Genomic DNA, 16,624 nt, shown 5'->3' with positions numbered 1-16,624 from the left:
CGTGGATACAGAAAGTTACTTTCAAGATCGATGACAAAACTAACCTTTTTGGCCCGACCTCTTTTAGGGTGTTTCATGCATGTACCAAGTAGCTCATGTTAGTCCAGCACATGGCCAGCCGGCCTAGCCAAGCCCATTTAAAAACACATATTGCTACCCTCTCCCTATCATGGTTTGAAATTTCGGTTTCGGCATATATTTCGGACCTAGCTGAAACCGGAATTTCAGGCGAAATTCTGAAATTTCGGCTGAAATTTTGTAAAGGAATAAAAAATCAATATATATTTTTTTGAAATTTTGCTGAAATTACCGAAATTTCAACTGAAATGAGGTACGTTTTGGTAATTTTGGATTTCGGTAGTTTCGGTTTTGGTGTTGACCGAAATCCGAAATTTTGGATTTCGATCGAAATTTAAAACCATGCTGCCTAGTGATGTCAATGGGCCTGAACAATTTGACGGATCCGATTTGATTAAAATTGGATATAGCCATTAGGTTCCATGTTCAAGATCTAAATTTTTTTATGAATCTATACTGTAGATTTGTGGACATGCAGAGACACGGCTAGGGTTGTGTCTGACGAGTTAAAAATATGTAGGTATTCCTCCGTTGGACTTAGATTGTAACACACATTGCATACTTTTATGGGCGTTGATTTTTCGCACCCCCTATAGGATAAATCGCACACCTGTAACGTGATTTGAAGTCAAGAAGCATTAAAAGTCTGCGCACAAGGGGGGCGTATTATCCAACAGTGGGTGCGAAAAAATCATCTCCCAATTTTATTCAAGGTAGTGAAATATTTTTGTTTGGTCGTGGAATGTCCGATGAATGCTCCGAATCGGAATGGAGGGAGGAATTCCCCAATCAGAATCCTTGCGGACCCTAACCTCAACCATGGTGATCCGATCTAAATCCGACCCCATCACATGTCCACGGTGAAGGGTATTATCGTCTTTTCGTACTCTACTCGACTCGGATATATAACCGGTACTAGTATCAGTAGGGGTATTTGGAAATTCAGCCATGGGAAAGGAAATAACTTCTCAAATTAATCGGATTCATCTCGAGAGCAGGCCCGGTATCTTCGTTATCGGATCCCCCAACGTCGGAAAGCGAACTCTCCTCTCCAGTAATCTCTCTCTCTCTCTCTCTCTCTCTCTCTCTCTCTCTCTCTCTAATCCGTTTGTCGATTAACAACCTATTTTTTCTTTTTTAATTTAATTTTCATTTTTGTCTGATCATAAAAATCTGCTGAAATTTATGGATTAATCAGTTGTTGATTTATGATTACTGTAACTGTGCAATTGGATTTGGGGAATTCTTTGTTCCTTTGGGTCTATATGGGATTAGAACCAAACAAATACTAAGGTTCGAGGTAAATTTGTGTCCTGTTTTTGTGTATAGGCCGGTTAAGTGTGGTGGAGGAAATTTATCATATTTATGTTGGTCAAGGTTGTTTTGGAAAATTCTGAAGAATTTCTAGGATCTGGAGGGGTGTAACTAAAATTTACCATTTTGATTTATCATGGTGTAAATTCTGTGGAGGTAACCCATCCTAGTACTACTCTTGCCCAAGCACGCTTAGCTTTGTGGTTCTGTTAGGCTGCATTTGTGTCGGTACGATAAGGGTACTTGCTCAACGTTATTTGTTGGGTGAAAGATGGTTGGGATTTTGTCCTTGGGCTGTTTGGTTGACAGTAAAATTTAAAACCTGAGAAGTTTTTTGTAAAATTTTTGTCCCATCCCATGTTTGGTTGCCTTTTAGCACTAGAATTTGTTTTAATCCCACTCTTGTAATGATTGCTTATGAGTATGACATGGACTCCTTGTCCCCTCTTTTTCTTTCCTAGGGAATGATGTCCTCGCTCTTTCTCTCGCTTCCCTCTCGCTCCTCCCTTCTCATATTTGGTAATGACACCCCTAAATTTTGGCGGGAATTTTAGGAATTATAGGAAAAAAAAAACCTAGCAAATCCCATTGACTTCACTGTCGGGATTAAAAAGCTCCTAGATAAAAAATTTTACTGGCAACCAAACGGAGCAGAGTTTCATTGATGTTTTTGAGAAGATTTTTGGATATTGTGAAGTGCCACACAATGACATGTCAGCACCTTCTTTGCTCAACCAATAGCGGGGGCAAATCAGCTGGCTCTATCTGGTGTGTCGAGAGCTGCTTTCCAGGTTTTCGATCATCTTCCCTCTCGAGGGGTTTTCTATATTCTTTGCTTTTGTCTGGATGTAGCCTTGGACCACCTCAATCAAGGTTTTTGGCTTTCCTAATTAATAAAGTTTCGCCGTTCAAAAAAAAAAAAAGACATGTTCATAGTGGTCATTCTAAAAAAGGGGCCATTATGCAATGAAGCTTTTTTTATGATGGATTTTAGCTGCAGGTGAAGAGCGTGGATATGGGCGTGCATTTTGACCTCTTTTTTTTTATTGATATTAGTGAATGGAAATCTTGTGGGTCTCTTCCCAAGGTCTAGGAGGCTTGGACTAGGTGACCCCATTCCCAATTTTGTTACTATTGTCGGTGAGGCTTTTAGTTGAACTGTGGGAGTGGTAGAATGAAGGGGTTTGATTTAGTGTTTCTTGGAGAGGTGAGATGGGGGTGTGGATCTCTTACCCACGATTCACAGATGGCATCATTATGTTTTGTAAGGAGTCGGAAGCTCAAATGGCTAATCCAATGATGCTACTGAGGTGGTTTGAGGCAGGGTTGCGGTTGAGAGTTAACGTCACAAAAAGTTCCATAATACCTGGTTTTTAACACTAGATGACAGGCCTGCTCTCCTACCTGACACTTTTGGTTTCAAAACAAAATCCGCCCCTTTATCGTCCTTATGGCTTCGATTAGGTTTGAAATACCATCGAAATCTATTTGGGCTTCAATTGTGTAAAGGATGAAAAAGAAGCTAGAAGACTAAAGAAAAACAGCCATCTATTGTTTGGAGGGAGAGTGACATTGTTCATAGCAGCCATAGTTTATCAACGTACTTCATGTCTATGTTTAAAACCCCAAAAGAAGTTGCAAGGAAGTTGAGGGTAGTATGGAGGAGGGTTTTTTGCATTGATCTTAGGGAGTCAGATTCGACTATTTTCCTTCTGCTGATGCAGAGCCTGAGGGAGTCTTTCCTTCTCTTGTGGCTTAGGGGTAGTAGAGTATGGCCAGCAGAAGCTAACATGAGCTTTTCAGTCCATTTGGTTTTTTTTTTTCACTCTAGTGGAGAAGGGCCAGAAGTTAGCATTATGGAGAAGGGTTTTCTCACACAATCTGCTGGCTTCAAGCCTGTAGGCTTCGGTGTTGCAATGGTTTCAGATGTCCTGGGGCTCCCTCCAATCCCTAAAGGTGTTTTCAAAGTTGGTGGAGACCCATTGCATTTGAACGTTGGCTTCCCTAAACAACTAAAAGTAACCCAACTCAAAAAAATCACTTTATTAAATTGTATAGTGATCACTGGTCATTTGGTTGGTTTCACTTTTGAGTTGGTGTTTGAATTGGTACTGACATCAAGATTAGACACTTGCTATCTTGATTCTTTTGGTTGGTTTCACTTCTAGTTGTCTAAATTATTTCTTGAGTGAAGATTACTTGAATTGTTACTTGCATCATGATTAACTATGTGCCCCAGGACACTCGCTCTTCATTCGTGTAAGTCATACTGTTTCATATGAGTTTTGGTTGAGATGTTGCCTCAGTGCCTCTTCTGCTTTTTGGAGTATGCCAAGGAAACATATGATGTGTTGTAGATAACACAATAGATTCATGTGCACTATCTTGGTACTTAAAACTCCTTGGTCTCTTTAAATTTGTTGTTTAGCTTTGTTGTTTTGGTTGCCTTTCTCTCGATTCACATTTCTTAACTTAATAATGTCTTTTGTGGTTTGTGGAGTTTTAACTGCTTCTATATGTAATCCCTGTCTCTTGTCCTTTACAGGACAATACATCTATTATATTTCTCTATTTTAATTTTTGCTTCTCTTTCGTAGGGTTGCTTCCAGTGGATTTATCAGATGCATCCGATTTATCAACCGAAGTTCTTTGCCATGGGTAAGTGATTTGAATATTGTTTCTACAGCGTCTGATTACAATGCCATTTCTCACACACAATGAATGAGTTAATTTTGTCTGCCATTTAGAGTCTCAGAATAGAAAAGTGAGAGGCAAATTTGTCTCTAATTATACTTTTGCTGTTTCGCTGGACAGGTGGACCATTGATACAAAGTATTATACAGCTGATATCTCTATATGGATGGCTCATCTTGATGATGGATTTTCTTTTGGGGCATTGCCAATTTCAGACAAATTGGCTGCCCTGGTGATGGTTTTCGACTTGAATGAAGTCAGCATCATAACTCTCTCTGTCATCATAACTCTCTCTGTTTTACTTTATCTTGTCTCCAATCTACCATTGCCAATGTCTTAGAAGTTCCAAAAGTTGCTAAGTTATGTTACAAATTTGTGAGCTAATGGAGATGATCTTACATGTCTTGCCATCGTCTGCAGCTATCATCTTTTACCGCTCTCCAAGACTGGGTTTCGAGTATTGATATTCAGAATTTTGAAATATTATTGTGCATTGGGAACAAAGCGGATCTTTTGCCTGGCCACTTTGCTTATGCAGAGTATAGAAGACTTCTGCATAAGCGTGGGGAATCCTCTAGTGATCCTCATCCTGAATATTTCGATTATGGAATTCTCGAGACTGAGGGCAGTAGTTTATTGGGGGAGAAAGAGCCTTGTTGGGAGAACAGGAGAGCATGTTTGGAATGGTGCAGCCTGTACAACATTGAATACATAGAAGCTTGTGCATCCAATGCTGACTTTGACAAATGTAAGGTTCCCTTGTCCCTCTCACAAGACTTGTATTGCAATAGATCTTTTCAGTCACTTTGAAATGCTAGTAAGTGTTGGTAAATGTTTTTGCAAAAGCGTGCAATTTGAAACTATACAAGGAGAAATATGAAGTTCCCTAGTTAATGATTTAATTTTTCACATAATATATATAATTTCTCAGTTTACATTTTTTTATTAGTTGCTAAAATTTGCAAAAAGATGATGTGCTTATGCAGCTTCTTTTGAAACTTGCTATCATATTGTATTGTTGCATTCAGGGTTTCTTCTTTTGCTTCGCTGGTAGTTAGGTACAGGATCCTCGCCACTAATGTTAGGATATGTTGTTTTGTTCCTTACCCAACCTGATGGGAATTAAGTTGGAATTCTTTAGTTGTCTAAAGGTCAAAGTTGTGTAAGTTATATACATATCGCTCCAAATTGAATGGAAGTGTTTTTCTTCCTGATTGAAACCTGGTTACAAAACTTCAAATGGTATTAAAGCCAATCCATGAGGCTTTAGAAGGAATCTTAAGGAGGATGAGGATATTAGGCTAGAGAACTATTTGTAGTTTGGAAGAGTTATATTGTCTTAGGAACGGTGTAGATCGGATAATCTGGGTAAGGGATCATTTGGGTGAGCTCTCTATTAAGTCCCTTTTAGAGCTCTTGCATCAGTAGGGGAGAGACCTTCATATTTGTCCAAGTTGTGGGATACTGGTATGCTCTCATGCCACCAAGTAAGCATTCTGTTGGACGAATTGAAGCTTTTAAAATATTGATAGACAATCATTTTCATAAGTGAAGATTATTTGGAAGTATGTGCATCATGTGTAATGGAGCTGAGTGCATTACCTATTCTTTCATTGTACTTTATAGCAAAGGTTGTTGCACAGTTGCAATTCTCCAAGGTCTTGAAGTGTGTTGGGTGTTTACTGAAAGAGTTTAGGATTTCTTTGGAGGCTGGGCAAACTGGACCTTTTGAACTATAATGGGTTCAACCAATGAGTCGCTTGAGTGAAAGATTAATGGAAGAATAGGTGTAAACAAGCCACCTTATGAACTTTCACTGCGGTATTTGAAGTGCCATCCACATTGTTACAATATTATGTTTTGAAGGAACCAAACATGTGGTGGTGGTTGTTTGTCTTTTTGTAAGGGAGCAAGTGAACAAAGGAAAAGCTGTGATCTTCCATTAGATGTAAGGACCAACCTACACACACACACACACACACACACACACACACACAGAGACAGAGAAGAGTTTCTACACACTGGTGTAGATAAGTTATCTACAGACTAGCTTAAAATACAGTGGGGGCCACATTGTTTGGGTGATCCAAAGCATTCATTTGATTGGCCCTCACATAGATACGGTGTGCCCAAAAAATCAGCTCCATAGGATCATTCTAACCATTCGAACCACAGAGGCAAAAAATTGATCGGTACGATAATGGATGATTTCAAAATTAGTCACAACGGAGAAGAAGAATATAACAGTCAGGAAGCTTGCCTCGAGGTTAGAAGAAGAGATCGGAGAGCCTTCCTCTACCGGAAGCAGTATAGAATTTGGGGTCACAAAGGGCCCTATGGTCTTCTAGTGTTAGAAGAAGTCGTGTCCATCCCGGACATCTACAACGTCCTCCCACGCCTTTTTTTTTTAATAGAAATATGGGACAAACTGAAGGAAAAGACTGACCCATTCGGTGACTTTCGCGGTCGCCCTCACTGAACCGACTTGGATCTGAAGTCAGATCAAGTCTTACCGAAATAGGATTTCCTTTTCATGCCATATGCGCTTAGACTTTACTTTTTCCCCATGATTTCCGATACAATATTGGTTCTCGAAGGTCTTCGTTTCCGTGTAGAAGCAAACTCTCCAAATTTATAACCAACCTTTCCTTCAGTGATCTTACGACGAATATGAGTTTTTCCATTGTAAATGAGTACGGAGTAATCAATGAATTCCGACGAAATAAAAGATCTATGTGACCAAATTTTCCTGCTAAAAAACTTTTCTTTTTTATTCTGAATTCAATACAGGAATGCATCAACAAACTGCCCTTGCATATAGATCGTCGTGGCATGAACTAATTTCTGTGTTTCCCCACCCCCACTATTGCCTGAAATCTAGCATTGGTGGGCTTCCCCCAAGGTGACACCGAAGGTCTACCTCCTTTCGTGCGCCCCTCACCTCTTCCATGAGGATGATCCACTGGATTCATTGCAACACCACGAACAATGGGGCGTCTGCCTAACCATCGGCTTTGTCCTGCTTTTCTAAGCTTACGTGCACCATGGTTGGAATTGGAAACTATACCAATAGTAGCTCGGCATTGGGAATCAATGAGTTTTTCAACACCCGGAGGTAGCCGCTGTGGACCCCGATCCGAGAGAGGCGGGGGACGGGCCCCCACACGCTGTCTCAGGATCATCCACGTGAATGGAGAGCTCTACCAAGGAACTCTCGAAAGAAGTGCCCCTCACAGTCTGAGTGGCGATACAAAGAGAGATACCTCTCGATTTGGGGACTAGCCCAGATTCGAGGCGTACCTTAAACAAAGAAGAGTCGCCATCCAAGGAAGTGGGCCAAGGATCCCATACCATGCTCTGTTGCAACGGATAACCAGAGATTATAAACGAAGGTTCGTGCCTGATTACGAATTTGGAAGGTCCGAAGAGCACCTCGTCCGCCCAAGTGCAAGCACTTGGTCTCTTATGCCATTTATTTATTGATTTTGAAGAGTTTTGGGCGAAAGTCATCTGAAATGGGAACGAATCTCTCCGAGAAGACGTCTATCTAATCATGCATGTCTCGGAGATGAATAATAACCACACATAAAAGAGATGAAATAAGTGTCACCTAGGAGTAGCTAGGTGGAGTGTCATACCTAATTGGTGTCTGAGTTCTGGTGTGCGAACACATGCATGCTACAGCTAAAGGTATAGGATCTGTACATGAAAGTAAGAAAACAAGCAAAACACACAATATAAATCAACTCTATACATGACTGGACAAGACGAAACCTAAAACTCTAATGCAGGACTTGACTCGGACCAAGATGGCCGTCCATCCCAGCTGCTCTACGTATCCCGGCCTCGGGAAGAATCGGAGTCAACGTAGTTGGATTCCCTATTCTAAACTACTATGCCTAACCATCTAGAACCGCTATCCTAGACTCGATCCACTAGACTCGACTGATTTTTAAAGCTTTTTGCACGATTGCTTAAGTTCATGTGAATTGTAAATTTTAGGACTCTCTATATGCCCTAACTAATGCAAGTTGATTAGCCTTAAGCTAATGCAGGTGGGCCCTACATCCTATGTGTATCTAGGCTGTCCAACCTAATGAAAACCATGGGCTTACTATATGCTTCCTAGTCTAGCCATCGGTTCAACTAAGTGTCTAACCGATCAACTTGAGGCCTCATAACTCTAAGGACACTCACACGACAGGACACACCATATCAATACAAATCAGGACAGACTCCTAACTCTAAAACACCCCAAACAGCTAAGACAGACTCCTAACTCTAGGGGAAGATATTTTTGAAAAGGTTTTGAAGTATTTTTGAATTTTTGGAAGATTTGAAATGTTTATTTTTGAAGAGTTTGGCTGGACTTGAGATGTGGATCTCAAGCTGCACTACGTACCCTATGGAAAGGGATCAAGCCAACGTAGTTCGGAAATAGATTTTCCTACTACTCTCCTAATGACTCGAGATTTTTGAGATAATTTGGATTTTTCAGATATTTTGATATTTTTGAAATTTCTAAATGTTTTTGTTGTTTTTGACACAAGAGGACAGAATCCTATCATCATAAGGGTAGGATGGACTCCTAATATCCCGCAAAGGTTGGACAGCATCCTATGCTTTGCGGGGGAAAGGCAGAATCACAACTCTGCAAGGGTTGGACAGCATCCTATACCTTGCAAGAGTGGATAAAAATCACATGATTTGATGGGAGGTTGGAAAGAATCCTAACCCCTATGATGATAGGATTGACTCCTGAAAGACTGAAGGACTGACTCTTATGCTAAAGACTGACTCATATACGAAAGGACAAATTCCTATTGCACAACTCTAAGAGGGGAGTGCTAATGAGACTAGGCTAGTCTCCTAAAAGAAGAGGAGATAAAAGGATGCTAGTGGGACTGGGCAAGTCTCCTAAACACAAAGATGGGCTCCAAGTAACCTTATCATTGCCCTCGCAATGAATGGGTTTCTAATGTCTAGGGGATACACATATAAAAGACTCGTCAAGTCTTTTGAAAAGAAGAGGGGAGTGCTACTTGGACTGAGCAAGTCCCCTAAATATGGGCTTGGGCTAGCGCCTTCATTGCCCTTTTCAAAAAGAAAATGTTAGAAGAGAAACACAAATAACATCATTAATTCAAAATGAACCTAAACAATAGAATTTATTCTAGAGAGAATAAGGAAAATGACAGTTATAATGAAACATTTATTAAGTCCAAATGAAAAATCCAATTTTTAGTATCCAAACAGATTCATACAGAAAATAACTTGACTTTTAAAATTCGTGAATGTAATGATGAAATTAACACAGCCATTCGTATAGCCCAAAGTGTGGATTAAACTACAAGAGTGGATTTTATGACACATAGAGTGTGGATTAAACTACAAGAGTGTGGACTGATTTGTAATATTTGGTGACCCCAAACAATGCAATGTATATTATTTTACTCTTTAAACATACTAGGCCTATGTTACTTTGACAAACAAAATGGAGTAGGCTCACATCAACAGACGACAAAATGGATGACCTTACCTGACCGACCAAAGTATGTTTTCAAGGCAATACATCATAGCAATTAACAACATAAATAAGAAATGAGAGTAAAATAAAAGATAGAATTAGGAGATCTTACCTTTAAAACTGAAATTCTAAAGAGATTCAGATCGAATGAAACAGAACTGAATGGCAGAGACCTTTGAACTCCTTTGAGCTAATGACACCATTAATGGATAGCAAGCTTCCTGTCTTTATGCTCTAATGCAGTCAGACTTAACAAAGATTGCCGGATCTCATCAATGCCTCTTAAAGAAAAATGCAAATGTATCAAATCCCCAAATTTTTAACACCCCTTTAATTTTCAGAAGCTTTCGAGCTACGAACATCCCTTTTCAACTCCGCAACTCTTTTCATACAACATGCCTTAGATTAACCAGGAACAGCAGCAGCTATTTTCTCCCACCTCATAGAAACATCTTTCGGAAAAACCTTCAAAGCATTAAGAAAAGCAATATCTTCTCCAGAACTCCAATTCAAGCCTCCACTCTCTTTCTTCCCGTCAACATTCTCCATAACCGATGTTTCTCCATTAACAACCTCTAATTGTTTACTCAAGGGTTTCCTTTGCTTCAAAAACTGCGCGAACGGATCACCACCACCAGGTCTCTTTTCAGCCATCGATTTTGCCATCTTTATCACACTCTCCAATCCATGACGCCCTTGAAAAGAATCCGCAATCAATTCCCAACGTCTCGGCTCTCGTACAGGATGCTTTGCGATCTGTTTTTTTTCAGAATCTCAAAATCCTCCTCATTCCACTCCTTTTCCTCTCCGATCACATCAGATCCATTTCCATTGCAGTTTCCTACGGAATCCCCAACCTTTTTCTCTGTTTTATCTGAATTTACCAATTCTACAATAGGATGATTGGAATCAAAGTGGAATTTTCAGATCTACGGGTTTTAGGTCTCCGATTAGGGTTTCTTTTCTTTTCTTGGATTCTTCAATCTCCGGCGGATCGAGATCCTGCAGAGGTGGCTCAAGAAGGTTGCCTTTTCCGACACAAATATTGCTGCCGGTGACGGAGATCGGAGCGAAGGATCCGATAAGGAGATATAGAGAGATCCAGATGAGAAGAAATTGTAGGGTTTAGGATTGAAAATAGAAGATGGCTGAGAATGAGAGGAAAGAGGATATTGAAGCGCATAGGGCTACTTGAAGCTAGTTGATTTTTTGGATCTCTTGTTTTGATGTTGAAGAGGATGAGATTCGAAATTGGAAAAGAAACCTAGGTTGGGTTTCTTCGTCCAGGAACTCCATTTCTCTGTTGCAGAGATAAATCACAGAGGAGGAGAACAAGATGATCGGAGCTTGCCGGAGCAAACCAGAGAAGATCGGAAAAGCAAAGATGAGCAAAAGAGATTAGGGTTTAAAGGTAGAAATCTGAGATTTAGGGTTTGACACAAAGGTATGGAGAAAAATCTAAGGTTCTACAGAAGAATAAAGAAGATGAATAGCAAGAGGATGCCTACCGGAGAATGATCGGAGTTTTGATCGGAAAAGAGTAGCTCGCCGGAGAAGATGAGATGATCGGAAAATCTTCAATGAAGGATCGCGAATCTCGATCTGGTTTGATCTTTCGAAGCAGAGATTCTCTTTCTCTCTCTGTAGCTCTGTTTCTCTCTTCTCACGGAAATCTCTCATTTTCTTCACAGATCTCTCTCAATCTCTCTTTCTCTCTTTCTTAGATCTGATTTCTCTCTAAAGCTTTTTTTTTTTTGCAAATCTGATTTTTTAAGAAGGAGAAAAGAACTAGAGCTTTGACAGAGATCGGCCGGAGCTAGGGTGTTGCCGGAGAAGATGCCGGAGATGAGAATCGGTGGATTAGGGTTTCGCACAGATCTCGTTCTGTCTCTCGGATTTTTCTTTTTTCCCTTTTTTTTCTTTTTTTTCCCTAAAATGAGCGAGCTGCTCTTATATAAGAGGAAAATGAAAAAAAATTTCACCCCTATCAACTTACTTGGACAACCCCCCCTCCATTACATTTATCACTACTCTTTTTTTACTATAAGGGGTGGCCTAGTCAAGAAAAAAAAAGTGGGATAAAATCATTTTTCCTCTCCCTCATGGGATTGATATGGGCACACCTCGCCTTGATATTTCACACCCCTTTTGATGGTTTTGGGATAAAAATAAGGATTGGGGTGCAGCACGGGTTAAATTTCATAGAGTCATAGCTAGGACCCTAAGCTATTCTAGGGTAGAATTTAGGACCCTAATTGACTGATTCAGATGGCGTTTTGCACAAACATTGAGGGTTTAGGGCCTGGTCAAAATGGGGTGTCTACAGCCGCACAAGACATTGTGGTGCTGGTTCCTTCATTATTTTAGCAAAGCTGGATTTCGGGCAATAGTGGGGGTGGGGAAACGCAGAAATTAGTTCATGCAACGGCGATCTATATGGAAGGACAGTTTTGTTGATGCATTCTTGTATCGAATTCAGAATAAAAAAGAAAAGCTTTTTGGCAGGAAAATTTGGTCACGTAGATCTTTTATTTCGCCGGAATTCGTAGATTGCTCCGTACTCATTTACAATGGAAAAACTCATGTTCGTTGTAAGGTCACTAAAGGAAAGGTTGGTCATAAATTTGGAGAGTTTGCTTCTACACGGAAACGAAGACCTTTGAGAACCAATATTGGACTTGGAATAAAGGGGAAAAAGTAAAGTCTAAGCGCATATGGCACGAAAAGGAAATCCTATTTCGGTAAGACTTGATCTGAATCGTAGTTCAGATCCAAGTCGGTTCAGTGAGGGCAACCGCGAAAGTCACTGAATGGGTCAGTCTTTTCCTTCAGTTTGTCCCATATTTCTATTAAAAAAAAGGCGTGGGAGGACGTTGCAGATGTTCGGGACGGACACGACTTCTTCTAACGTTAGAAGACACCCGGGACCAGAGCATGTCGTGAAAGAAGCACACTGGGCGGGCATGCTTCGACCGTGTCTCCGGGGCACAGTTGAATGTGGATATCATGAACGGGAGGTGCAGGTAGACCTGGCAAAAGTGACCCGTGCCCGCGGGTTGACCCGGCCCACTTGCAAATTTGCGGGCACGGGTCTAAGTTTTCATGACCCGTGAAAAATCAACCCGCGGGTGACCCAACCCGCAAAAACACGGGTCGGGTCGGGTCAACCCGCGGGCACCCGCATTTTTACAGTATGTTTAAATTTTTGTGAGAATGTTATCGTCACTCACGCTGTTTGTTTTTTTATGAGGGAACTCCTCACTTTATAAAAAGTACGGTATGTCCGGCACCCTAGGATTATCCAAACCGTCCATTAGATGGGCCGTACCCTAAATAGGTTATGCTCCAAAATTATTTCCATCAGTTGATTCTAACCCTCCGATCTATAGAGGGTTAGGATCAACCCTCTAACATCAAGATTGGAGGGATAGGATCATCCTATGGAAATGATTTTTGGAGCATAACCTATTTAGGCTATGGCCCATCTAATGGACGGTTTGGATCATCCTATGGTGTGGGCCATACCATACTTTTAATAAAGTGAGAGTGCCCAGTAGTGTTGTTAACATTTCAATGTGATTTTTATTTTATTATAATTTGCTATCAAGCTTCTCTTTTGGTAATTTCTTGGCAAGTGGGCATTGTGGGTGCACATATACGCTCATCGAAAATGTTGGTAGCAAATGTAAAAAGGTAAAAAAAAGTAATCATTACACCAGAAAAAAGTAAAATAGCGAAACTATAAAGTGTTAAATGAAAAATTACGTAGAAATGGTGATAGATTGTAAAATTACCAAAAAAATACAAACAACCTGTAGAATGTTATGACAATTACAGGAAAATTATATGCTGTCAAATCAAAATAGTGATTACAATCCCATATTTGCGGCATATTTGCGGGTGCCCGCGGGTGCGGGGCCGCGCGGGTCACGAGAATTTTGACCCGCAAAAATGCGGGTCATTTGATAACCCGACCCGTATGACCCGCACCCGCATCACCCGCGGGTTGACCCGGCCCGGCCCACCCGTTTGCCAGGTCTAGGTGCAGGACACCGGGCCGATAAACCCGGGCAACCACTCCCCTATGTGCCGATCACTAGCGCATCCAGGGCCTCGGCGCCCAGCTCCGCTGGAGAGGCCTAGCCTGATCTGAGAAGTGCTAATTCGGTTCGGATAGACTTCATTCAAGAACGCCACCGCCCCTTGAATCAATAAGAAAACAAGTGCTAAGTTTCAGATCAGTGAATAAACCGAAACGAAAGAAGAGACGTTTCTCGCTCAGTGCCTGAAGCGCACTATTCTCCGCTTCAACAAATTAGAGTTTTCGGTTGAACCGGTGAACCACACGAGCTGGTTAGTTGCGTGGGACAGAGGGCTTGTAGTACCTGCTAGCGCAGCTATGGAGTGGAAGGGAAGGACCCTAAATTGACCCCCTTCTTAGAGAATATCTCCTTGAGTTTTAGCTCCTAGTTTGGAACTATGGTCAAGTAGTCCCTTAGCTGCCTGTCTTGATTACCGAGTCACAGTAGCTAAGCGTAAGTAAGCGTGGGCAATAGAACGGAATGGAATGGTTGTTGCATTTATCCAAGCAAGGAGCGAGGTAGTTGACTCGCGGGAATAAGGGAATGTGATTTCGAAAAGAAAAGGATTGAATGGATGAGCGGAGCACTGAGTGTAAGCGAACGGACCGGGCTTGTGATATGCTTGAGAAGGGGGTAGTTTTCTTGGATGGAGATGTCCGAGTGTCAGCTACGGGAGCAATGAGAGCAAATTTGGTAATGCGGGGGTTTCAGCGAAATGAGACTCTGGTTTCCGTGTATGGTATGTGTGGATTGTAGCGCAGGGCTTGACTGGAAGAGTAGTGAAATTGCAAAATCAGAAGTCTCACTATAGGCTAGGCTAGGAGCCATCGATTAGCTCGGCTTGTCCTATGTTTTAGCTTAACTCAATATCTCGTATCGGCTGTTGTGGTTGGGTTGACCTTCAGATCTCTGGTCTAGCGGCCGTTAGATGTCTTTATAGCCACCGTTACAGAATTGGAAAGATTTGAAAACGAGATGTGAACACAAGCTCACTTCCGGTTCGCGATTCCCTTGTGGCTACTTACTTCGGGTCTCAGGGCAAGTATCCTTTGAGTTGTTTTTTGCTCTGATCTCCGATCCACTACGGCTGCGGCTTTCAAATGAATGGTTTGGATCACCCAAACAATGTGGGCCCCCACTGTATTTAACCCGACCGAGTAGATAAGCTTAGCTACAAGACCGAGTAGCAACACTTTTCCGATATATATATATATATATATATATATATATATATATATATTGAATGATGTACCAATAGATATATTTAGTCACTAAAACTCTTTCCTCACGACAAGTTTTTACTTCAATTGGCAAGTTGGGTATGTCCTCTATTTGGAAAAATGAGGCATACCATGACCCCTATTGTGCTTCATGTAGTCTTCTCTATTTTAATTATCTTGTATTTCTTATAAATAGAAAGTGGTTATTTATCCAAAAAGGCCAAGGTGGGAATGGGCGGCCTACTTATTGTGTTGTACTTTCTCTTGTCAAAAGTATTTTTTGGTTGGTAAGCTGGGATTGAACCTCCGATCTCAAGGTTGAAGAACAAAGTCTTAACTACTTGAGCTACAGGCTAAGCCCCATTCTCTTGTCAAAAGTTATTTAGTTGTATAAGATACGTCGCAGTTTCTGTTTTAGACTGAGTTTGTGTAGTTGTGTGTCATTAACGTAGTAAGTTCTGGTTAAGTGGTCATGGATCGATGAAGATGAGAGAAGTGGTTTGTCTTCCCTGCTTGTTTTCTTGGTTCATGGATGCGGCATTCTCCGTTCCTCCATCCTGATTGAAAATTGGAAGTTTTTCGTAGTCTGTCACACTGCAACACTTCTAGACATGACCTTGCACGTCTATTCGCGCCCACTGGCTTGACTTTGATGGTGTATTGAAGGTCACCCCGTTTGTTGGACTAGTCAATTGGTTCTATTTTCCGACCCCTTGGATGCACGGAATGTTAGTTTGCAGATCAATGCCTTTTTTAAGCTGAGTTGTATTCAGTGCCTGCTTAATGTTTGATTTGTTTTTTTCAATGCAACATTTCTTTGACTTTGAGTAGGGCTAACAAGGAAGGTTTTTTTTTAAAAATTTGTGACAGGTTTGTCGGTTGATGGAGATTCACAAGGAGTAGAGCGAGTCTATGGAGCTCTTTCTGCTTATATGTGGCCTGGAATGGTCCTCAAAACTGGAAACAATATGCGCGAATCATCCCTTGTTGATAAAGAAGGTGCTTCTTCATGTTTAAATCATCAAAGTCTTACAAACTTTTGTTATTGTCAAATCTTTTTTAGTAATCAGATGTTACTGAATTCGTCACTAGTACAAGATTTTTCAATCGTTATATTTTGTTCTCCCCTGACAGATTTGTCAGATGAAGAATCTGATTACGAAAGCGAGTATGAAATTCTATCCCGGGGTTCGGCCGAACCATGGGATAACATGGATGAATCATGGGTTGCTCTGAATGATTTCCCTGCGCCAATCAATACAGGAGACGAGTGGTCGGATTTTGCTGCAGCTACAGATGTGGGAGATGGATCGACTTATGGAAGCATTCCAATCCACGATCAAGATCAAAAGGTCATAACAAGTGATGATGCAGCTGAATCTCAAATTTCATCCTCCAAAGCCCAAGTGCCAGAAGAATCCGAAATTAAAGCACCCAAATCGTCTGATTCGAACAATGAAATGCATTTGGGTTATGAGGATTTGGAACAGTTGATGTGCGAGATTAGCCTTATGCGCGAGAACTTGAAGTTGATGCCTGATTTCCAGAGGAAGGAAACGGCCGCTAAGGTGGCCATGAAAATGGCCTCCATGTTCGCAGACAGCAGTGATGATGAAAGTTTCAAGTGATGGAAACATTTATGTTTGTATCATTTTTTAAAAAAAATTGTGAGCAACTTAGTAATTGAGATCACAAGAATACACAGACTA

The 16,624-nt window shown here is 41.0% G+C and overlaps 1 protein-coding gene and 1 pseudogene across 1 annotated transcript; one reads left to right on the top strand and one right to left on the bottom strand.

Annotated features, from left to right (window-relative positions):
• The first annotated feature begins 785 nt into the window (after nt 1–785).
• Nucleotides 786–16,624, top strand: LOC143886293 (uncharacterized). The gene is made up of 6 exons (XM_077390233.1): nt 786–1,132; nt 3,990–4,050; nt 4,207–4,342; nt 4,507–4,834; nt 15,786–15,914; nt 16,050–16,624. Exons 1-6 carry the CDS (start codon nt 1,027–1,029, stop codon nt 16,541–16,543), a joined length of 1,254 nt encoding a protein of 417 aa, XP_077246348.1. The 5' UTR covers nt 786–1,026; the 3' UTR covers nt 16,544–16,624.
• On the bottom strand, nt 9,935–11,293 carry LOC143886924 (transcription factor MAMYB pseudogene; annotated as a pseudogene).

This window comes from Tasmannia lanceolata, unplaced genomic scaffold (assembly GCF_043159265.1).
Source record: "Tasmannia lanceolata isolate RefF3 unplaced genomic scaffold, GAP_Taslan_0.1 ptg000011l, whole genome shotgun sequence".
Classification (NCBI taxonomy): Eukaryota; Viridiplantae; Streptophyta; class Magnoliopsida; order Canellales; family Winteraceae; genus Tasmannia; species Tasmannia lanceolata.
This window is presented reverse-complemented; position numbering and strand designations above follow the sequence as displayed.